Source organism: Acartia tonsa, chromosome 13 (assembly GCF_053477335.1).
Source record: "Acartia tonsa isolate MP-2025a chromosome 13, ASM5347733v1, whole genome shotgun sequence".
Lineage (NCBI taxonomy): Eukaryota > Metazoa > Arthropoda > Copepoda > Calanoida > Acartiidae > Acartia > Acartia tonsa.
Window position 1 is genome coordinate 43439147 of NC_137272.1, and position 25844 is coordinate 43464990.

Below are 25844 nucleotides of genomic sequence, written 5' to 3' on the forward strand. Positions count from 1 at the left end.
AATTCTCACTCAAATTTCGCTGTTATGTTTTCATATATTTTTGTAACATTATGTGAGAACTAAGTTCTTTGTAACTGGCTAGATAGATAGAATATTATTAATATTATTTAGTCTGTACAAGTCTTATATATAACAAATACTCCCTTTTTCTACACGTTTTACTATACAAATCTAGAAAATTTGAGTGATTAATATTATTTTATGTCCTTTAATAAATATATTTTTCAAGTTACGTGATTAAGGAAGTAAATAAATAAAAGGGATAGTTCTATGAAGTGTATTTAAAGAGTTAAGGTACTTAGAGTAGTGAACTTTTATATGTCTTAGTAGAATATATTAGGCATTGGATAGATATGATTATATGTTAAAGAATTTTTAACATTGACCAGACCAAACTTTTTTTATTTGACAATATCGAAAAAAGTTAAAGAGATTTGCCACATAAATTACATGAGAATGGTCTATTTTTTTCCAAATATGTATAGCCAAAACACCAATTTTGGATAATCTTTTTCCACATATTTCACAAGAGTTATAAAAAAATTGAACAGGGGTTCCCCTTGGGACAAGTTACTTAAAAAACATAAAAAATAACGTCCGGTTCACTATAGGACAGGTTTTCTATAGATTCTTTTTAAAAAAATAAAGAAAACCGTCCGGTTTACTTACAATATACACATTATCTCACGCGGAAATACCAACTAACCATACAACATATATATATATAAAAAGACCATTCTCATGTAATTTATGTTGCAAATCATTAACTCTTTTAGATATTGTCAAATAAAAAAAGTTTGGTCAGGTCAATGTTAAAATTCTTTATCACAATCATATCTATCAAATGCCTAATATATTCTACTAAGACATATAAAAAGATCACTACTCTAAGTACCATACTGAATATTTTATTGGTCATTCTTTGTTGTTATGTGTATTTTGTTGTATAAAAAGTTTAAAGTTCTATTAACTAGTAAATGCTATCTAAAGTTGTATTTATGACAAAAAAGTTTTTGCCATATATAACACGCAACGAAGTTGAAAATAAAAATGAAAAACTCATTTTTTAAGGAAAATCCCTGGTAAAATCTCTTAATTTTAATCAATAACTTTATATTATGCACTACTACGTTATTTAAAAAAGAAAAAACTTACAGTTCACTATTTTTTTTAAAATGCACTTCGTGAAACTATCCCTTTAAAAATGTACAATTTTGTGTAACGAGAGTGAGAGTTTTGATAAAAAGGTTAGATATATTTATAGTTATGTGTGTTTCCATTTTAAATTGAATTAATATTAAAAAAAATGTTTATTATATGTACTTTGAATAAGCAGAAACTAGTCTTTAAATAATGCACGTCAGTTCGTCATTCTTTTAAATTTTTATTATTCAGTTCAGACACTATACAATTGTTAATGTCCGTTTGTCCTACCTTTTTAGTGCTTCGCTTTTATGGATGTTGTCATCCTTGTTAGATTATGATTATATATTTGATTTTATGCAGTAATCAAAACTATAATAGTATTAGGGAAAAGTAAATGGCGATTAAAGAAAACTATTTTGCGATTTGTTTTGTTGAACCTCAAGAAGCTGGCTAATCTGGGAGGGGGGGGGGGAGGGTTGTAAATTAATTTAAAGGAGGGATAAGATAAGGAATCTTGATTAGATTTACTGTACATTCTTTTTTAAAACCCCTGCGAAAGGCCCTAACACTCTTGGGCTACACTTAATCCAGTAGACCCTAACCTAAAGTAATAACGAAAATACACCCAGCCCCTCTTAAAGTTTTATTTTAACCTCAATTTCACCATCCCGGTATCCCTGCGACATTGCGACGACCTTTGACTGGCAACTAACAAAAAAAATGAAACTCATTTGCAATCATCTTATTCTTAACAAGGATAATTGTTTCGTAGATTTTCGCATCATATTTTCATATTAAATATCATTCTTTATACATATTACCTGACTGTGACATACTAAAGATGTGTTATTTACACGGACTGGGAATTGGTATTGTATTGGCTTTAAAACAGGCACTTGTTAAAACTATCTAGAATACAAAGTAGCTTGATGTCTGTCTGTCTGTCCGTCCGTCTGTCTGTCTGTCTGTCTGTTTGTCCCTTAAGATCTCGGTAACCACTGAACTATTTGGATTCTACTCTTCCGGAAATATTCCTACTGGTCCTGTGGTGGTTTTAAGCTATTTTCTTGGGGGGTTGGACACTTTATATTAGTTGAAAATAATTTGAAGAGTAGCCGCGACACCGTAAAAAGTACAATCTAAATTTAAGTACAAGTAAGATAAGGAGCCGGCTTTTAAAGATATTATGAAAACGAAAATTTTTACGCAATTTACAAAGGCAGAGATTATATATATAAAAGGAGGGTGTCATTTATCGTCTTTGGTGCTACCCCTTTTTCCCCACTAGCGCTTAGGCCCCTTGATGGGAGGAGGGAAGTCGAAAAGTCGACCTTATATTATGAATTTTAGTTATAAATAATTTTTTTTAGGGGGGGGGGGGGTTATTTCTATGGGTGATTGCTATTTAAAGGATGGAGGGACCACCCTTCCCAATTTCTATGCTCGCATTAAACGTTTGTTCAATAATAATAATAGATTTACTATCTCCTCCTACTTAAGAAATTAATTCTAGATCGAGTTAGTTTGGGTTAAGTTAGTTTAAATCACGTTTCCAACAAGATAGGAGGAACTATAGTAAAGTTATTGATTAGTTAGTGATCGTTTTCATTGTGTTTAATCATCAAAAGAGTGAGTTATTTTTCTTGATTCGTTATTTTATTACGTTAATTTATATATATTCTAGTAGGTATATTCCCTTAAGAGTAGAATCCGATCGGTTCAGTGGTTATCGAGATCTTAAGCTTCAGACGGACGGACGGACAGACAGACAGACATCATTCTACTTTGTATTATAGATTAGTCATGACGAATGCAATGCAATATAGCTTGCCGAAAAGTTGTAGGCAAAATAGGTTTTATTTAGGTGTCATATCTTGTTTGATATTCAGCAAAACTTAAAACATTAAAAATGTAAATCTATTAAAGTATCAAATTTTCATTTATAAGAACTTTTAATTTCATCATACTATTGGTAAAAAAATGTATTGATTGGCTTTATTTATCTATTTCTTGGCTAAAATTGCTATTAAAATTATTACGTATTTTATTGGTTTTAATCCGTTTATAAAAATAAAATCACAAAAATATTACTAAAATATAAAATATAAAATTATTTACAATTACTACATAAAAATAAATTCGGTTTCTTTCATGTGCTCCGTCTTCTTTGACTATTCGCATTTATCCAATTATTATTCGTCTAGTCTGAGTGAGGGCAAAATTGCATCATGCACACTTAATCCTGCTAAGTCAGGTGCGTGTACTTGTAGATAGCAATATCTATGATAAATATTAGGTGAAAATCGTTACAAACCTAAGATTGAACTTACAGTTATAGGCATGCAATCAAATGGTTGCAATCAGTAAATTTTTATTCTTTAGCAGTGCTAACCAAAATGAGATTTCCTTAGCTTCTCCTGTGCACAATAGGCGTCTGAATTTTAGTAGTAGATTCTCATAACCAAAATACTATTAATTAACTGCTTTTATTTATTTTTTGTGTGCTCATTCTGTAATTCTGTTTGTATTTGTATATGATGCGTTTAAAAATGCGCAACGAAAAGCAGAGAAAATAGATTTTTCCTAACTTCGCTAACACTAGACTATAATATCCTTGTAAAAAAGATGTTTACATAATTTTTCGTTATAATTATTCCAAATGTCAACGCTTATAAAATTTCTCTTAAATAATCGACGATGCATTTTTATTTTTAAAAGTAACTGACAGATTAGTAACAAGGATGACAACATTCAAATGATGCACAGCTTCTTATAATTGAAATAAAAAAAAACAAGTAGTATTGTGTTCACAGATAACATAGCATCCACAGCTTAATTTTGAATCCCCTTTTCTCACACAACCAGGTGAAGTTGCGTGATTATTATTGCGAATGAGAAATTCACACACGGAGAATTGAACTCGAACTCTCACCACCGTAGCTCAGTGTGCTACCACTGAGCCACGACGCCCCATATCACCTTATTAAATAGCGTTTTTGGCTTATGAACCAACGAAAAAATAGACATAGAGTAGCTAAGCTTCTGAAAAAATAGCTTAAAAGAGAATGGAGCCATAAAACTTGTTTACACGTCAACTTTTTATTATCAGGTAGGCGTGGTATTGGTCTTCAGAATAATTTTGACAGAAAGATATTTAAGAGTTAGTTTCAAATGGAATTAAGATATACTTTTATTTACAAGAAGTTTTTTAATTTAGACTATACTCAAATTTATCTTTCTATTTGTTAAAGATACCAGCGGCTTCGCCCATTTAGTCATTCGGTTCAGTGGTTAACTAGATCTAACCAAACAAAAATACATATTTAATAATATTTCTTCCTTATGAAAATCGAAGATTTTTCCCTTAAAGATTTTTTTTCACAGATTCTTAATCTTTTATTTCTGCATCCCTTTTTCGAGCTGATTTTTGCCGACTTTTTTTTTGCAGACTTTCATGCTTTTGAATTGATAGTTTACAGAAAAGTGACATTTTATATCTTTTAGATAATGCGCATTTTTGAGCGTAGCTAAACCATAATTCAATTAGACTGTACGTCTTTTTGTTTGTTTTACAAGAGTAGAATTAGATCATTGCATATGATATTTCACGTACACTTAAACTAATTGATATTAGCTGGATTAGAACCCCTTCTCAACCACATTAAAAAATCATGTTAAGCATCGTAGTATACACAATTTTCTACGAGTATTAAAATAAAAATTATAAAATTAAAACCAGTTTTGTTAACCCGGGCATTCGGCCCCTCGATAAATTACTAAAAACAAATCCTTCTAACAAAAATTTACATGATTTCTTCGGTACTTAACAGATAATTTTTTATTGTGTGTAAATACAATCTATTTTAACTATCTAATTACCTATCTATCTATCTATTTAGGTCTGTATGTCTGCAATGACTATACCAATGCTTGTCTAAGAACTATGTATATCTATCTATCTATCTAAACTATGTATGTATCTATCTATCTATCTATTTAGGTCTGTATGTCTGCAATGACTATACCAATGCTTGTTCAAGAACTATGTCTATCTATCTATCAATCTATCTATCTTAACTATGTATGTAACTATCTATCTATCTATTTAGGTCTGTATGTATGCAATGACTATACCAATACTTGTTTAAGAACTATGTATATCTATCTATCTATCTTAACTATGTATGTAACTATCTATCTATCTATCTATCTTAACTATGTAACTATCTATCTATCTATTTAGGTCTGTATGTCTGCAATGACTATACCAATACATGTTCAAGAACTATGTATATCTATCTATCTATCTTAACTATGTATGTAACTATCTATCTATCTATCTTAACTATGTATGTATCTATCTATCTATTTAGGTCTGTATGTCTGCAATGACTATACCAATACTTGTTCAAGAACTATGTATATCTATCTATCTATCTTAACTATGTATGTATATCTATCTATCTATCTATCTAAACTGTGTATATAACTATCTATCTATCTATTTAGGTCTGTATGTCTGCAATGACTATATACCAATGCTTGTTCAAGAACTATGTATATCTATCTATCTATCTTAACTATGTATGTAACTATCTATCTATCTATTTAGGTCTGTATGTCTGCAATGACTATATACCAATACATGTTCAAGAACTATGTATATCTATCTATCTATCTATCTTAACTATGTATGTAACTATATATCTATCTATTTAGGTCTGTATGTCTGCAATGACTATACCAATGCTTGTTCAAGAACGCCTTGATTCTAAGGTAAACTATTTTATTAGTAGCGCAGCTACTTTATAACTAATATGGCTGTACGTACAAAAAAAGATGCATAAATTGTAATATCTTAATTATTACCAAAAGGTTTAACTACATTTTTTGTTAAAACTAAAGATTTTTATCTCTAGAGATTCCTTCTGTATAAATTCTACTGTCCTTTTCTTACCCGAAATGTAGATAACTTGTTCTCTCTTTAGAAATTAAAGCATTTAGGGTCTATATATTCTAAAGGGTATATGGAGGGCCGGGTGCATAAAAAGAGCCTAATACCATCACAAGATAATAAGAATTCTCGGGTATGGTCCCTTTCATGACAACGCCTCTAAAGGGGCGTTTTGTCGTATTTTCACCGAATTTTCTAAGGAGCATATAATAATACAAAGTAGCTTGATCTCTGTCTGTCCGTCCGTCCCTTAAGATCTCGGTAACCACTGAACTGATCGGATTCTACTCTTCAGGGAATATACCTACTGGTCCTTTGGTGGTTTTAGGCTATTTTCTTGAGGGGTGGGACACCCCCAACCTCTACAAAAACAAAAAACCTCCCATTTTTTTTATATTTTTTAAAAGAATTTTTACGGATTTTGCGAATTCGCCATTTATTCGCGAAAATTTATGATTCCTTCACATTGTTTTCCGCTGGGTAGGTAATAGAAGATGTAATCATACCTCTTGGGGCAAAGCCCCTAGAGGCTAGGGGTGAAGCCGCTAGTCATATTATAAGAGTAGGATTATAAAACTGTAATAAAGTCGCAATATGTACTCAAATATGTACACAGTATATGTACATACATACTTTAAATAACTGAAAAAATCATGATATGTTTAATGTTTATCTTTTAATCTCACTCAAAAATCATTCTGTTTATTTAAAAACTATGAAAAAAATCTCCAAAACTAAAGTGTTATGTAACGCAATATTCATTACAATTTTTGGGTATACTCCCTATCGTGTCAACGCCTTTTTAAGTGGCTTTTCGTCTTATTTTCACAGTACCTTTTTATAAGTTATTTTAGGTTAGGTTAAGTTGAATTATGTGATAGTCCCGCAGGGTTAGGCAATTAGGGCTAGAACTATGGGAAAAGCCACTGTGAAAATACGACGAAACGCCCATTAAGAGGTGTTTCCACGAAAGGGACTATTAACCATAAATATTGAGTAAAATGTAATTCTAATTTATGGCAGGTGTCTCACTTTACAACCTGAAAAAAATACTATACTGAAGCTAGAATATTGGTTGAATTGTTAGAACACCGCCCAAAACGTGCTGTCATACTTTTCACTCCCGTGTTACGCAATCACATATTTCAATTAATTGTAGAATAGCTACTCCTCAATTCATTTTTTCCGCCATTGTCCTATGTCTGTTAATATTTATAAGCCACTTGTTGCTTTTTATCAAGTGAGGGTAGGGGTGTGGGCTGATTTATCTTTTCTTTGGGGGAGGGTTGACCAACCCTACAGAAATGGAATTATATGAAGAATGCCAAATAGGCAGTGAGAGCGGTTAGTGAGATCTTTTGGTACAGACAGACACAGACATCATTTATATTTTTATATCGCTATTTATCAATTTTCATTTTTACATTCAATTGAAATTTGAACTTTTTTATGGCTGGGTCTTTTTAGATATTTATCCTTGTTTGAATTTTTTCTCTCATTTTGATTTGCTTGCTAGTAAAACAAGGACATTTTTTCCATGAATGACGCAACAATAAAGCTCGAACATTATTGACATTGATCAATAAACAAGTAATTCATATCATTCTCTCCTCAATTTGACGGATTTTTGGGGGGAAAAAGTTCATATTCATTTGAATATATTTCTAGATTTTGCTCCATTCATAAACATGGCTTTGGGATGTTAAAAAGGATTATCCTTATATAAAAGTAAAGGATCTGTGAGTTTGTAGCAAAGGATCTCGCTAACCACTGAACCGATATAGTTCTCCTCCTTTACAGTGAAGCTTTTAATAGGTCCACGGAAGGTATATAACGATTATCAAAAAATTCTACAGTGTCTTTTCAAAACCAACAATATAAGTGGAGGGTCGACTCCGCTAATATGGAAAAATTTAAGGAAGAAATCCTTTAACCCATTAAAATAGCTGAAACCCTGTCCTTGTTTTTACATAAAGAAACCCTAGTAATCTCTGTCTCAGCAATTTACCTTTTTTTGTGCTTATATAAGCATTTTTGTCAGATTTAAGTAGGACGTGCTCACATCGGGAAAGTCCGCACTTTACAACAAAAGTGGCTTACTTAAATCGGACATGTCGGACTAACGAGCCATTTTCGTAGGTTAATTGCTTACTTGAAGAACTATTATTGCCCTATAAACCCCTAAAAATCCCCAAAAATAAGGGTGGCTGATAAGAATCAGCCAAATCGGACGCTTTTGTCGTAAATGTCTTACAGATTAAGATTTTAATCCGGATTATTTTTCCTCAAAATTTAATCCCTTCTCAGCCATTTAGGCTATATTTGTAGTTGATAGCTTACTTATATCTTCCATTTTTGCTACAAAATCCTTACTTAAACAAGCCATTTTTGTGATTAATGTCCTACTTATATCTTCCATTTTTGCTACAAAATCCTTAATTAAACAAGCCATTTTTGGGGTTCATTGCTTACTTAAATCCTCCATTTTTGCTGCAAAACCCTTACTTAAATAAGCCATTTTTGGGGTTGATTACTTACTTAAATCATCCATTTTTGTTGCAAAATCCCTACTTAAATAAGCCATTTTTGGGGTTGATTGCTTACTTAAATCATCTATTTTTGCTACAAAATCCTTACTTAAATAAGCCATTTTTGGGTTTGATTACTTACTTAAATCATCCATTTTAATTGCAAAACCCTTACTTAAATAAGCCTTTTTTGGGGTTGATTACTTACTTAAATCATCCATTTTTGTTGCAAAATCCTTACTTAATTAAGCCATTTTTGGGGTTGATTGCTTACTTAAATCATCCATTTTTGTTGCAAAATCCTTACTTAAATAAGCCATTTTTGGGTTTGATTACTTACTTAAATTATCCATTTTTGTTGCAAAATCCTTACTTAAATAAGCCATTTTTGGGGTTGATTGCTTACTTAAATCATCCATTTTTGTTGCAAAACCCTTACTTAAATAAGCCATTTTTGGGGTTGATTACTTACTTAAATCTTCCATTTTTGTTGCAAAATCCTTACTTAATTAAGCCATTTTTGGGGTTGATTGCTTACTTAAATCATCCATTTTTGTTGCAAAACCCTTACCTAAATAAGCCATTTTTGGGGTTGATTACTTACTTAAATCATCCATTTTTGTTGCAAAATCCTTACTTAAATAAGCCATTTTTGTGATTAACTTCCTACTTATATCATCCATTTTTGTTACAAAATCCTTACTTAAACAAGCCATTTTTGTGATTAAATTCCTACTTATATCTTCCATTTTGGCTACAAAATTCTTACTCAAACAAGCCATTTTTGTGATTAATCTCCCACTTATATATTCCATTTTTGTTACAAAATTCTTACTTAAACAAGCCATTTTTTTGTGAATTATTTCCTACTTTCATGATGAAAATTGGCAAAATTGATTTTATAATTAATGTAAGAAAAAACTTTATAAGTCTAATTATATTAAACTACATGATATTATACAGTATTACAATACATTCAAAAATTTTATATTCTTTTCATGTTTAAAAAATGACTGATGAAAGTTTGTTTTAAATTTATACAAATTAGATGTTTAAATTAAATTCACTAGTTTTCTGCATAAATCAATCTTGCTGTTTCTGATTTAAAGTTGTGTTATAAAGTTCCAGCAAAACCACTCTAACCACAGACTGAGACAATCTGCCTTTGAAGTGATTCTAATGTACTCTAATGATATTTTGATTGATTTATCAACTCTGTTCTCCAATGAAGTAAACTCCTGAGAAAAAATTACTAAAATTAAATATATTTAATATTGATATGAAATACACAAAACTACTCATTCTAACATATGTTTCTTTAATATTTACAATAAATATTCATGAATTATTATTAACATTTAGAATAAATAAATAATAGTAAAATATCTAATATAGTATTTGTCATTTGGGATTAGAGTTTTATTCAAAAACAAATTTAAAGCTATTATGTATAAAAACAAGCAATGAAGTGCACTGATGTCTAAGGGGGGAGGGATGTACAGGTATGATAACCCCCACCCCCAATGAAATTTGGCATTTAGGAACTTAGACATCATTGTGGAGCTTCTATGTAATACAGCATGACACACAAAAAGTATTTTTTAGGGTTTACAGACCATATTACTTAGTGTATCAAAAAAAGTAGCATATGTTCTTGATCTCTTAACATTTCCACACAAGAAAAAAATTTTAGAAAGAGCCTAAATTTTGAAAAAGTAACTTAAGAAAAAGTAACTTACACAAGTTTTAAGTAAAAAGTTAAAATAAGTTTTAAGTTGAAAGCATTTTTTTAGTCTTGTAAGGTTAATGATATTTTCATGATCCTAACTTTCATAAAATTTCATCAAAATGAGTTTTGATTTTCAAAAGCATAATTTACCAGAGATCTAAAGAGATATGTCGAAAAGGGGGCCAAATAAATGTTGGAATTCATCCTTTATTATACACATTGTGATGAAAAAATTTAGTTTTTAAAGTTAAAAGCATATTTCTATTATTGGGATTATTTATACCCACAAATTTTAGTTCCAAGGTTAAAAGTTTTGGGAATAAAAAAGATTTACAACCTGAAATGGAAATTACCATTCCTTTCAAAAAAAGCATGGAAGTCCTTGAAAGTCCTTAAAAATGTAAGAATCGATCTAGCACCCCAAACAATTGGCAAAACTTAATGAAACTTGGTGAAAATATGAAGATTATTACCATAATTATCCCTAAAAATTTCAGCTCTGTATCTTTTATAGGAGTTGAAAAAATCATGTTTCACCCTTTCTGTCTCTGACAGATGGACGGACAGACAGATAGACATTTCAGCTTTACTACTAATTATAGAATAGCTTTGCTACTAAAAATAAGCTCAGAACTCATATTTATAGTTTTAGAGGGGGTCTTTTGCTCCACTAGCCTCTAGAAAGGAAGTCCCGAAATGAAACTGTAATGGTTAATTAGTTAAGTTATGTTAAAAAAGTTTTCTTTAAAAAATCAGATTGATATCTTTAAAAATAAGCTCAGAACTTACATTTTTAGTGTTTTGGGGGATCTTTTGTTCCACTAGCCCCTAGAAGAAAAGTCCCAAAATTCAATTTTTACAGTTTTACAGGTGGATCCAATCAAATAAATGAGCTTACAAGCTATAAAAACAAGCCCAACAATCCAGGGCAAAATTTGGTACTGAATTATAAATATTATTGTAGCATTTGCTGCATAACAAAAACACACACACAGAAAAACTTTAGGGTACCTATATTTTTGGGTACCCCAATGCCATAGAAATGATAAGAGGGTAATAAAAAAAAATTACTTGTGTAAGAACCAATTATATTCAGAAAGTTTTTTAAAAACAGAGGGGAAGAGGAATGAGGATACTTTGTTAAATAGTTTAATGTTGCTGCCCTACTTATGGATATACTTATCCTTGTTTTAAATTAGTATAGTATAATGTTGTTGTTTTACATATGTATATAACTGTCCTTGTTAACATTAGAAGGAATAATGTTGCGTTACTAATTTCCTTGTTAACCATTACAGATTGGGGGGGAGTCATATTGACCCCCCCCCTCTAGTTATTTCAGTGTCAATTTTTTTTGTAGGTAAGATAGAGAGTTGTGACTTCATGACTATTTAAGTTTTGTAATTATACGTCGGCAAGAGTTGATCTTATAAGGATATCTGGTCTGTGTCGGTCGTGGCGTCCAGTCAAAGTTGGTTAGGTGGCACCAAATTTAGAAAAAATTTTAAATAAATCTTAATTTCTACATTATGACTTTTGTGTAAAAGGAAAACCTAAATTTTTTTTGGTGAATACTTAGATATCAATGACCTTCTGAGAAACGTGGTGTTATGACCGTTTGACCGCTCCCTGACCGACTTTATGACCGTTTTTTGTCCGGCTTTTACTACAGACATATATCATGAATATCGTGGCTTATATTACAGCTAGAGACCTATAAATTTTGTTGGTAAATCCTTGAGTAACAATAAACAGATAAAAATATTAATTGGCGTTGCCAACCGCTGTTTTACCGCCTATCCGCCGAAAATGGCGGTTTCCGTTATTTGCCGTTTTTGGCGATGATCAGAAAAAGTATTTTTTTGTTATGAAAAATTAAAAGTTCGTCCTAAAATTTGGTCATCCTAGCTGCAAAATTGGCCGCTCTACAGCTGTTTTAATATTTAACGGCTGGCCCCTAAAAAGCAGCTAATGAGCGGTCTGACTGCTATGACTAGAAAAAGTAATTTTCTCTAAAAATACACATGAATCACCAGAAAATTTTTATGTCTCTAACTGTAACAGGAGCCAAGATAGAGGGGGGGGGGTCAATATGAACTCCCCCCCCCCCAATCTATTTAGGTGGGAATTGGGGCCCGATCTGTAAGGGTTAAATTTAGATTATCATAATGTTGCTGACAAACTTGTGGATATAAATGCACTTGTTAAAATCAGTAATTTACCACAAAAATGGCACAATTAAGTAAGCAATTTACTTTTTTTCATGCTTACTCCACGAGGAGAGATTACTAGGGACAGCATAATATAATTTTGCCGCGCTATTTATGAATATACTTCAACATTACTTAAACATCACAATTGTATAATATTGCTGCTCTACTTATGTTTATACTTGTCCATGTTAAATTCAGTATAGTAAAATAATGCTGTTCTTCTTATGAACATACTTGTCCTTATACCAGTATTACCTCTAGGGGCTCGGTGACGCTTTGGGTAAAAGTCCTCTCCGCCCCACCTTGAACCTACTCTGTGTCTAAATTGCAATGTAACGCGCTCAATCGCCCAAGGGTATTAAGTAAGGTAACACCAAATAGATAGCCAAATCTTTAATTGCACGAATTTTGTCTAGAGGTCCTAACTGCATGGTAATGAGTTGCACCTGTTTTAAACCAAGACATTCCCCATACTCAAACTATTAATGTCACAAACCTCCCTCCTTGTTTGCTCAAACAAATGCATCTTAAAAACGTTTTAAGAAATAAAGCCAAACATTAACCCATTTACTAATTTAAAACAAGGAAATTTAAATAACAAAATGATTTGCTCATAAAAAAATTTAAAAGGGTGGGGTCAAAATAGGTAAACAAGGATGACAACATCCAAAAAAGCGAAGCTCTGAAAAGGTGTGATAAATGAACATTAACACTTTTAGAGTGTCAGAACTAAATAATCAGAATATAAATGTTTAAAAGATGAAACAAAATTTTGAGTAAATTTGTTGAAAAACTGCTTAGATACAGAATAATGTTTAAGGACATACTTACATTTTTATAGATGCTACGCTTACAAAATTATACTTTGTTGTCCTAAAATCAGATCAATCAAAAAATTATATAACACAAAAATTAGCTGTTTAGAATGGACCTACGGACATTCAGGTAACAATTATAGAGTTCCTACGATTTCTGAAGTCTACCTATCTACCACAAGAATCACCATACAAATTTTGAAATTGATAGAAAAATTCTGACGTGCCTATTTTAATTTAATTTAATGCATAATTTTAATTAACACTCAAAATATTCTTAAAAGTATATACTTGATATTGGGAAATATGTAAAAATATAAAAATAGCCAAAAACCTGCTAAAGTGCAGTCCAATCACCATGGATGTTTTTTGAAACAACTGGAAAATTAATTTTGATATTCTTAACTACAAAAATTTTGAAAATTGGACCATAATCACCAAAGATATGGGGAAATATGTAAAAATATAAAAATAGCCAAAAATCTGCTAAAAGGCAGTCCAACCTCCATAGATGTTTTATTAAAAGGCAGGAAATTTAATTTAGATATCTAACAATGGATGTGTGAAAGTTAATTATAATCATTAGTGATGGGAATGTTGTCATAAAGTTTCAGCCATCTATCTGTCATAGAAGCTGAGAAATCCATGTTTTTCCACTTTTTCTCTGACAGACAGACAGTCTGACAGACGGATGGACGGACGGACGGACAAACAGACAGGCGGGTGGACAGACATTTTGAATTATAGAGTAGCTTCGCTACTAAAAAGTAATCAGCTATCTATATCCAATTGATTAGGGTTTATATAAGAAGATGTAGATTGTTATTGCTGCGCTTCTTATGAATAAATATAAAGATTTAAAAAGGTTTAATTGTTATTGTTGCCCTACCTATGATCTTATTATTCTTGATTAAGAAAGTCTACTTTTTATTGATGTGATTCTTATGAAATGACTATTCTTGTTTGCATATTTTTTAAATGTTAGTATTTGAAATATATAACAAAGGAAAGGGTTATTTTGTCTTTCTTTATGATAATTAACTAACAGCTACACCCCTAGAAGCATCTAGGGGTAGGAGGGGGAAAAGTCAACCTCAGCCTATTTTGAATTTGAGCTTCAAAAGAGTAAAAAAGTATTTTTTGTTTGGGGGGGCGTGAAGATACCCTCCCCAAAAATAGTTTAAAACCATCCCAGGACCTATAAGAAGCTTAACTGTAAAGGAGACAATATGACAATATGCAGACGTGAAGGCCCACCAGAGTAAAGCATTGTATGGATCGTGAAGGGATGTGACACTAGACGAAATTAAAGTAACTATATTGTCTCTTATTTATTATTGCTTTAATGCAGGGATCTACAGGGAAAAGATAAAGGCCGATAAATTAATGTACATCCCCGATGATAAAACAAAAATCTTCCATTACAATTAGTGGTTAAAACTTTTGGATACTCAACTTAATGAACCAACCAATCCCCAAAGTAAGTTGTTAGGCCAACAAATAGGAAAAAATTATTATAAAACTATGGGGACTATTGTATAAAATAGCCCATGGTCCCCTCCCTCCCTTGAATTATCCTTCTTTTCATTATAGACTAAATATTTGATCTTACCAGGAATCTAAGGAGATAAGACAATGGACGATAAATTTATGTAAGCACCTCAATTACAATAAATCTTTTTTGTGGGTAACACTTTTTTAGTAGAAAGGTTAAGGTTTAACCACTACCATACTTAATAACCTAACTATTAAAAATCTAATAAAAGTCCCCAAAGTTATTAAGACAGCGAATAAGAAAACGTTATTGTAAAACTTTGGGGACTAGTATAATAATCAGCCCATTGTCCCCACTCATTCTCTGCTAGTTCCTGATAATTCAATTATAACAAGGATGACAACATCCATAAAAGCGAAGCTCTGAAATGGAATGACAAACGAACGTTAACACTTGTCGATTGTCAGAACTGAATTAGCAGAATATTAAATGCATTAGTACAAACAATATTGTAAGTAAATTTGTTGCAAAACTGCATAAATTGATGATACTGTTTAAGGACATACTTACATTTTTAGGACTTGTTTATAAAAATGCTTCGCTTATAACATTGTACCTTGTTGGAATAGGAATCAGTTTTTTAAAAATCAGAAGAATCGGGTAATTTTAACATACAAAAATTTGTTGTAAAAAAAAGTTAAAAATCGACATGTTTAAAAAGGACGTATGGACATTCTGATATTGATTATAGAGTTGCTACACTTTCTAAATTGTATCTAACTACTACAGGATTCATCATGCAAAGTTTGGAATCGATAGGACAATTCTAACCTAAATTAACAAAAAGAGCTAACTGTCTGTGACGTACAGACCGACGGACCGACCCTAATTATAGAAAAGCATCGCTTTTAAAAATTACTATTAGTCAACGTAGACTTTCCAGAATAGACACACATCATAGTGCCCCTAAAAGCTCTCTCTTTTCTCAGGCAAGTCGTGTCTTTTGTCTTGAGAAAAGCTGTGTCTTTTGTCTTACAAGCTCTGTCTTTTCATTTTGCAAGTTGTGTCTTTTGTAGTACAAAGTAGAACGATGTCTATCTGTCCGTCTCTATGAATGCTGAACCGAATGGGCTCTACTTTTCAGGGAATATACTTACTGGTCCTGTGGTGGTTTTAAGCTATTTTCTTGGGGGTGAGACACCCCCAACTCCCCCTCCCAAAAAAAAATTTAATAAAAGATTGAAAAGAAAGCATTATGGATAACTCATAAAATTATGGTTCGCAGCACCAAAATCTAAAATCTGCTTTTTTTTCAAATATGTTAAAAAAAAGTGGTTGCTTCTCCAATTTTTTTTATTATTTACCTCTTGGGGCAAAGCCCCTAAAGGCTAGGGGCGAAGCGCCAGTTCAATTATATTACAAGGAGAGACAGGACACAGAGAGGTAACTTAAAATAGAACTTAAGATAAAACTTTGGGTACCAGTAATTTACAGCCCAAGGGCACCTCCTTCATTGTTTTTGCTCAAAGACATACATTATAAGTAATACACCCCCCCCCCCCTACCACCCTCTCCTTATACAACCTAACCTACCTAACCTTGCCTAGTTCCAGTGCTCAACAAGGTACTTCAAGTGAAAGCGTTAATGTTTTTTTTTGAGCATGTATGTTTTTGTTTTGTTTTTACTTCAAACTAAATTTTATTTTTTACCAGGAATATTAAGGAATAAGACAATGGACGATAAATTGATGTAAATTTCCCATTATGATAAGAAATAAATAAATAATTTGATAACCCAATTTCTTATTTTAGATTTTAAAAGAAAAAGGAAAAAAATATAAAATATGTTGGGGGGTGGAAATTTTTTTAGGGGGGAGGATTCCCCCCATCATTTTTAATTTTTGTTAAAAAATTAAACTTTTTTTCTAAGGGGGAGTATTTTTCATTTTTGGGGGGGTTGGGGGTGTCCCGATCCCCAAGAAAATAGTTATAAACCTTCCCGGGACCTGAAGAAGCTACCCTGTTAAGGAGAACCCGATCGGTTCAGCGGTTAGCGAGATCCTTTGGTACAGACACACAAACAGACAAACACCCTGTTACTTTAGTATAAGGATAGTGTCTAAACGTCCACTCCTAATTGTAATCCATAGAAGGGGTAATTTTGTTTACCATCATTGAGGATGTAATTGTACATCAATTAATCTGCCATTGTCTTATCCCTTTAGATTCCTGCGATAATAAAATTTGGGTATAGTGGCAAGGGGTGTTTCATCGTAATTTTAAAAGCGAAGCTTTCTGAAATAAGGGTCGGTACGTCCGTCCGTAAGTACGTCTGTCCATACATCCGGAACGGATAGCTTTTTTTCGTTAATTTAGGCATGTTAGAATTATCCTATTGATTTCAAACTTTGCATGGTGATTCCTGTAGTAGTTTGGTATGATTTATAAAGCGCAGCAACTCTATAATCATTACCAGAATGTCCATGCGTCCATTTTAAATTTTTTATATATTGGTTCCTGGGACAACACAGTACAATATTATAAGCAAAGTAACCCTATAATCAAGTCCTAAAAATGTAAGTATGTACATAAACATTATCCTGTATCAAGCATCCTTGGTTTATGAGATTTTGATAGGTTATTTTAGGTTAAGTTGGGTTATGTGATTGCCCCGCAGAGTAGGTCAGTTGCGCGACAAAATGGGGACATGCAGGAATTGACCTAAAGTCATGCACAACTAAGGGATTAGACAATGATGATAAATAAATCTTAAGATCCCTGATAGTATAACATAACGTTAAAATCATTAATAAAAATTTCACCTTGATTTTACGAACATTTAAAACCAATAAAAAGCATCAGATAACCAAACCTTTGATTGTACGACCTTTGTCCGAGAAGTCCTAACTGTGAAATAGTAATGAGTTACGCTTGTTTTAGGCCAAGGCATTCCCCCCACTCTAACTATTTATGTCGCGCATCTGATATAGCAGCAGTTGGACCCATTTTTAATGTAATTAGTTGTGACGCGGTGTCGTACCGAGATTCGAACCTACGACGAGAATGCGGTACGTATTGAGACACGGCTGCGGGTTAAGGGATAAGATAATGGACGACAAATTGAAATACATCCCAAATGATAATAATAGTTATTTCTCGCATCGTATTATAAACGGCTTTCCGCGGATATAGAAAGTACAATTATGAGATTAAAACTAGTTTTTTAGCCCCGAGGTGCCGAAGGCGCCGGCTAAAAAAACTGGTTTTAATCTTATGATTGTACATTTCTATATTCGTAGAAAGCTGGATAAAATACGATGCTAGACATAGTTTTTTCATATGGATGAGAACCGGTTCCTATCCACCGGATTCGAATGAATACGAGAAACATGATTATCCTTCCAAATATTAAAACTGTTGGTTGAAATGTTTCTGAGCAAACAAATAAGATAAAGCAGTATAACAACTTTGGGTAAAAGTGAAATAAAGAACCCAGTGTCCCTTCCAAGTTTAACTGGTTATAAAACTTTGGGTACAAGTGAAATTTACGGTCCAATGGCACCTCCCTCCTTGCTTGCTCAAACAAATACATCGTAAAAACGTTTTAAGAAATAAAGCCTAACATTAACACATTTACTAATTTAAAACAAGTAATTTTAAATAACAAAATGATTAGCTCTTTAAAAGATTTAAAGGGTGGCATCAAAATAGGTAAACAAAGATGACAACATCCATAAAAGCGAAGCTCTGAAAAGGTGTGATAAATAAACATTAACACTTTTAGAGTGTCAGAACTGAAGAATATAAATGTTTAACGGTTGAAACAAAATTTTGAGTCAATTTGTTGAAAAACTGCTTAATACAGGATAATGTTTAAGGACATACTTACATTTTTAAAGATGCTACGCTTACAAAATTGTACTTTATTGTCCTAGGAATCAGTATTCCAGAAATCAGATCAATTGAATAATTATTAAACACAAAAATTTCCTGTTTAGAATGGACATACGGACATTCATGTAACGATTATAGAGTTCCTACGATTTTTAAAGTCTACCTATCTACCACAAGAATCACCATACAAATTTTGAAATTGTCTTTCCGTCGGTATACCCATGTGTTTATGTCTATATCTCCGTCAATACCTTTTTGTTAATAAGGCATGTAAGAGCTGTCTTTTAAATTCAAAGGTTTCAGGGTTTCAGTGCTCAACAAGGTACCCTGAGTGAAAGCGCCAATTTTTATTGGGATAAGACAATGAATGTTTAATTGAAATACATCCCCAATGATGATAATAGCTATTTATTGCATCTAATTATAGACAGCATTCTGCGGATAGTAAAATTAAAAGGTTTATTCTGGTTTTGTTATCCCTTAGGGGCCGAAGTCCTGGGCTTAAAAATCTGGCATTGATATTATGTTTTTTTCATTATGATATTCATAAAAAAATTGTGTTATCATAATACATTACACATTTGTCCAGTATGGCTTTGAACCGGTTCTAATTCCGCGGATATTAATCGGTTTCAAAGCCATACAGAAAATAAAATTACCCCTGTTGTAGATTAAAATTTTTGATTGAGCACTACTTGTTTGGAACCAACCAATCAAAATTGAATAAAAGTACCCAAAGTTTTTAAGCTAAATATAAGCGAGGATGATAATAAAATTTTGGGTACCTGTGAAAATACAGTCTAATATATGTACCCTCCCTCCTTAGGTATAAATGTAATTTACTGCTCAATGATCCCTACATTACTGGGTATGGTGTGTCTACAAAGTGTCCAAACTTTTCCACCAATAAATTTAATCTACAAAAGGGATCCCGTTTTATAATTGTAATTGCGCATATTGTAAACAGTTATCGCACAAGTAAATTTCTGTTTTTGATAATTGTCTACAATATAATACATTTTTTTCAGTATGAATCAAAACCTATTAAATCAAGAGAGAAAAATTAGATTCGTAGCCACACTGAAATAGTTATTTATAGCATCGTATTATAAACACAAAACAGCTTTCCGTGGATTTAAAAATATAAAATTGTAAGAGAAAAAAATTTTTTAAAAAAATGCGTAGAATACTTGATATAATACGATACAATAAATGATTTTTTAGTATGTCTTAGAACCGGTTCTAATCCAGCGGATATTAATCGGTTTCGAAGCCATACTAAAAGTATTTTACTAGTCATAATATATACCCCTACCTTATATATACACAAGTATGCATGATATTTGTTTGTTTGTTATGGTTTATTTCTTTAAAGTGTGATTTTATCAACATTGCAATATTAACATAATAAAATTCAAACAATATTCTTTAATATTCGAATTTTAAAATGTTTACAGCATTGTTAACATAATATTTGCTTTCACATACAAGGCTTTGAATTTAAACTTTTATAACTTTTAACATTAACACTCATTCAATGCTTCACTCTAGGCAGGTAAAAATAAACTAAGTCTGACCCGCGCACACTCACTCACACACACTCACACACACACACAAACAAACGCGCATATACAAACTAAAGCAACCATCGCATTTATCATTCAAGCTAATGTACATTTACACTTTTTGTGCTAACAAAACTCATGGAAGGAGTCGTTTTACGGGTGTCATCATAAAATACTAAATTGTAGAACTGATCAAGCCTGGCCAAAGTTAAATTCTGTGTCACCTGCCTACAATGCTTCGTTACGGCAATAGCGGCAATTTTAAGCGGCGTAAACGCGTTTCAAAACTTTTCATCCAATAAAAGTAGTCTTGGGAATTATTTTAAGGACTTGCCCTAAAAATACTTTTTTCTAGAACTCCAAGCGCCCTACAAAAGATGTCATATGTAGAATCCACGTAAGACGCACAATTACGGCGTTAGTGGAAAGATATAAGTAACGATTACAAGAGCTCAATTATTTATCATAGATATCCCTAGTAATGTCTTCCTGTGTAAGAAGGCAAAAATAAGTAAAATGCTTATTTAATTGTGCCATCTTTGTGGTAAATTACTGATCAGCCACATAAATATAAAATGCTTACTTATGTCAGCAATCTACAACAATTTGGTCTTACTTGTGAGTTAAAAGTGGGTGGAGTAAATTAATCCTCAGACATTTATAGTAAAAGTTGCTTATATCAGTTGAAGTGAAGTAAAATGAGGAGGAGTAGTTATTAATCCCAAGGGCATTCAAGCTTTTTTATTTTGGGGGGGAGGTCAAATTGCGCACAAAGCGTGCTGGAAATTTTTTTACCACCCAAAATTTTTACCTATGGGGTAAAATTTGCAATTAAACCTCCTGGAATCTGTTGGGAGACAGGATGAATACCCCCTCCCAAAATCTGTTTGGGGGGTAATTACACCCCCTAAAAAATTTACCCCCAGGGTAAAATCTGTTGGGGGGGGGGGGGTTTATACTAAACCCAAAGTTTTATCCAAAGTTTTATAGAGGTAACCAAAGTTTTATACTGTACCCAAAGTTTTATACTGGTACCCAATGTTTTATACTGGTACCCAAAGTTGTATACTGGTACCCAAAGTTTTATACTGGTATATATACAAAGTGACTTATTTCCAATGTAGTTAAATAATTTTTATTTAATTAAAATGAAAAGAATGAAAACCATACACATAAAAGATACATTCTTTTTAAAATTATTTTAAAAAATAAGTTTGAATAATCTTATTTTATAACGCATTTGTATATGTGACAAAAATAAATTTGTTGTATTGCATAAACATTTGTTGTCATTTAACCCTTTACAGCCAATTTTTATGTTTTTAAAATAAGTGAGAGAACACAAACATGTTAATGTTAATTCGTTGATATATTATAAAGAATTAACTTTTTAGTGAATTTTTATAGTAAAATCATAAGGCCTAATTTTACTCTATACCAGAATACAATATTTATGAAGCAAAACAAATAAAAAAAAAACCTTTTGCTTCGGTCAAAATGAACAACAACAGTAAAAATTAATATTTAAATCCCCCCAAAAAAGTTTATTGGGGATTTAATTCAAATTTAGGCTCTGCAGTCTGATTCTACTGGTGTCATAGTATATTTTTTATATTCGTTTTAAAAATAGGTTGAAAATCAGTTTAAAGTCTCTACATTACTTCTTTATTTTACGATAATTCTCTTTTTATTACGTTGAAGTCTCCCATATATTTTTTAAAACTTTGATTTTTTTGTCATTTCTCTTGGGAGGGTGGTTGTACCCTCCCCCAAAATAGTTATAAACCTTTCCAGAAACCATGAGAATCTACCCTGATAAGGAGAACCTGATCAGTTCAGTGGTTAGCAAGATACATACACACAGACAGACACACAGACAAACAAACATTCTGTTACTTTAGTATAAGGATTTTACTTTACACTGAAAGTTGTCTATAATACAATGCAATAATAATGTCAAATCCCGGCTTGGTGATGTAATTTCAATAATCTTATTTGTTTATGATAAGGGTCTGTGCGTCCGTCTGTTCATACACTATGTCGATTTAGAATTGTCCTATCAATTTCAAACTGTAGGTGGTGATTCCTGTGTATTATTTAAGAAGCGTAGCAACTCTATGAACAGAAAGTTTGTATGTCCAATTGAAATATGTTGATTTTTAAATTTTTTTTACATTTTTTTTGTGTGATTTTAAACCAGTTTTGTTAGCCCGAGATTCCAAAGGCACGGGTAAACAAAACTGGTTTTAATCTTATGTACATTTTTATATTCATAGAAAACAGGATATAATGTTTTTTCAGTATGCTCTAGTACCAAAAATATTTTTTCCAGTATGGCTTCGAAACCAATTAAAAACAGCTGAATTAGAGCCGGTTCTAATCCATACTAAAAAATTCTAGACAATTTTCCACGAGCATTAAAATAAAAACCATAAAATTAAAATCAGTTTTCTTTGCCAGATCCTTCGACCATTCAGAGCTAACAAAACTGGTTTTAAACTTTTAAATTTTTAAATCTAATTTCTGCAGAAAGCTAACAATAATACGATGCTATAAATAATTCTAATTTTTAAATTCATTTACTGTTTTAAAAATGAAGCTTTTCTATAATTAGGGTCGGTCCGTCTGTCCGTAACGGATAGCTTTTTTCAATAATTTAGGCATGTTAAAATTGTCCTATCGATTTCAAACTTTGTATGGTGATTCCTGTAGAAGTTAGGTACAAGTTAGAAAGCGTAGCAACTCTACAAATTTGTATGTGTCCTAATTATCCGATTGGTCTGAATTTTTGTATACTGATTCCTGGGACAACAAAGTGCAATATTATAAGCGACATGACAGGTCTCTACAGTTCTTGATGTGTGATAGATCTTTCTTTTTGATATCAAAATGGCTAAGATTGTGTTAGAAACCTGATTAAGGTGTCTATAGAAAGATATTGACGTGCCCCATCAAAAATTCTAAACATGGGGTTTATCTACGAGATTTTAAGTACACAAGACGGTCTGTTCTTTTTTTTAAGACAGAGCAGTCATATCTCTATGTTTGATGGGTCTGTCTTTTGAAAGCCAAATTGGCTAGGATTGGGTGAGAAATCTTATTAAGGCGTCTACAGAAAGGTCTTTACAAGCCACATAAAAAACCTCTAAACCTATAAGTGTATAGGAGAACCATATTGGTTCAGCAGTTATCAAGATCCTAAGGTAAAGAGAGACAGACATACAGACAAAGGTACTGTTACTTTATTATATGGAATGAATAAAAAAAAATAGCCTAAAACCATCTAAGGACCTGTAGGAAGCTTCTGTGTATAGGAGAACCATATTGGTTCAGCAGTTAGCAAGATCCTTAGGTACAAAACAGACAGACATACAGACAAAGGTACTGTTACTTTATTATAAGGAATAAAAATAAAATAGCCTAAAACCATCTTAGGACCTATAGGAAGCTTCCATCTATAGGAGAAACATATTGGTTCAGCAGTTGGATCAATCCTTTGGTACAGACAGACATACATATATACAAAGATCCTGTTACTTTGTTATAAGGAATAAAAATAAAAAAGCCTAAAACCATCTCAGGACCTAATGGAAGGTTCACCGTAAAAGATAATTTTATAGGTTCAGCTGTTATTGAGGTTATTTTCTACAGACATAAAAAACTTACTACTTTATATATCAACAATACATGTGAGTTAAAAGAGGGTGGAGTAAATAAATACTCAGTCATTTACAGTAAAAGTGGCTTATATAAGTTGAAGTGAAGAAAAAGAAGGAGGAGTAATAATTAATCCCTTCCTTCCTGTAAGCAGTTTATGAAAAAAAGAGAAGATTTGGCTGATATAAGCCAAATAAGCAACAAATGTGATTGATTGCTTGTAAGTAATTTATCAAAAAATTGGATGATTTGGTACATAAGCCAAATAAGCATTTATTGTGATTGATTGCTTGTAACTAATTTATCAAAAAATTGGATGATTTGGTATATAAGCCAAATAAGTAATAAATGTGATAGATTGCTTATAAGTATTCTATCAAAAAATTGCATTATTTGGTATATAAGCCAAATAAGCAATAAATGAGATTGATTGCTTATAAGTTATCTATCAAAAAATTCCATGATTTGGTATATAAGCCAAATAAGCATTTATTGTGATTGATTGCTTGTAAGTAATTTATCAAAAAATTGCATGATTTGGTATATAAGCAAAATAAGCATTTATTGTGATTGATTGCTTATAAGTTATTTATGAAAAAATAGCATAATTTGGTATATAAGCCAAATAAGCATTTGTTGTGATTGATTGCTTATAAGTAATTTATGAAAAAATAGCATAATTTGGTATATTAGCCAAATAAGTAATAATTTTCATTGATTGCTTATAAGAAGTTTATGAAAAAATAGCATGATGTGGTTTGTAAGCCAAATAAGCAATAACTTTCATTAATTACTTATAAGTTATTTATAAAAAAAATTGCTTTATTTGGTATATAAGCCAAATAAGCAACATTTTTCATTGATTACTTATAAGTTATTAATAAAAAAAATTGCATGATTTGGTATATAAGCCAAATAAGCAATAATTTTCATTGATTACTTATAAGTAACTTATAAAAAAATTGCATGATTTGTTATATAAAATGCAATAATTTTTATTGATTTCTTAAAAGTACTTATAATTGTGGAAGGAATTTCATAATTTAATTTTGATATTCTTAACTACAACAATTTTGAAAATTGGACCATAAACACCAAAGATATGAGGAAAAATATAAAATAGTTAAAAAGCTTGGATGATTTATAGTTAATTATGCTTCTTGACCCTTAATGGTTAGGGGGGAGGGGCATTCAGGACAGCCCTTTCCGTTTTTTTCTCTCATTTTCTTCGTGTGTAGCTGAGTGAGTTTTTAAACACAGGTATAACACATAATTGAGAGTTGGAATTTTTTTAATATCTTCATCCAGGCAGGCACAGGATGCAAGCAAAAATGCAGGGTTATCCAGGTAAAGAGCAGAAATAATTTTTTAATTAAACAAAGCATTTTATGTTACCAAAATACTAAATTATCCTCTAGTAGTACATGCTTATATAAAATATAGGTGTTAATTCCTTCCTTCCTGGAAGCAGTTTATGAAAAAAAGAAAAATTTAGCTGATATATGCCAAATAAGCAATACATTTCATTGATTACTTATAAGTAATTAATGAAAAAATGGCATGATTTGGTATTTAGGCCAAATAAGCAATAGTTTTCATTGATTGCTTATAAGTATTTTGTCCAAAAATTCCATGATTTAGTATAGAAGCCAAATGAGCATTTATTATGATTGATTGCTTATAAGTAATTAAATTAGTTAAATTTCATGTTTTCTAAAAACAATTTTATTTCTAACTGGTTTTAGTCCAGAAGAATTTCAATTGATGGATTTTTTTTATAATTTTACAAAAAAATAAAGAGTAGGGGAAAAATGGCCAAATAATTGCTTCAGTGGTAAGCAAGATTTC

The 25844-nt window shown here is 31.5% G+C and overlaps 1 protein-coding gene across 1 annotated transcript in view; it reads left to right on the top strand.

Annotated features, from left to right (window-relative positions):
- Positions 1-1220: 1220 nt before the first annotated feature.
- Positions 1221-25844, top strand: part of LOC145304470 (sestrin-2-like) — a 53020-nt gene continuing 28396 nt past the window's right edge. Inside the window, exons 1-2 of the mRNA XM_080146352.1 lie at positions 1221-1247; positions 5866-5922. Of these exons, the coding sequence (XP_080002478.1) occupies positions 5872-5922 (51 nt within the window). The 5' untranslated portion in view covers positions 1221-1247; positions 5866-5871. The remainder of the gene's footprint in view (positions 1248-5865; positions 5923-25844) is intronic.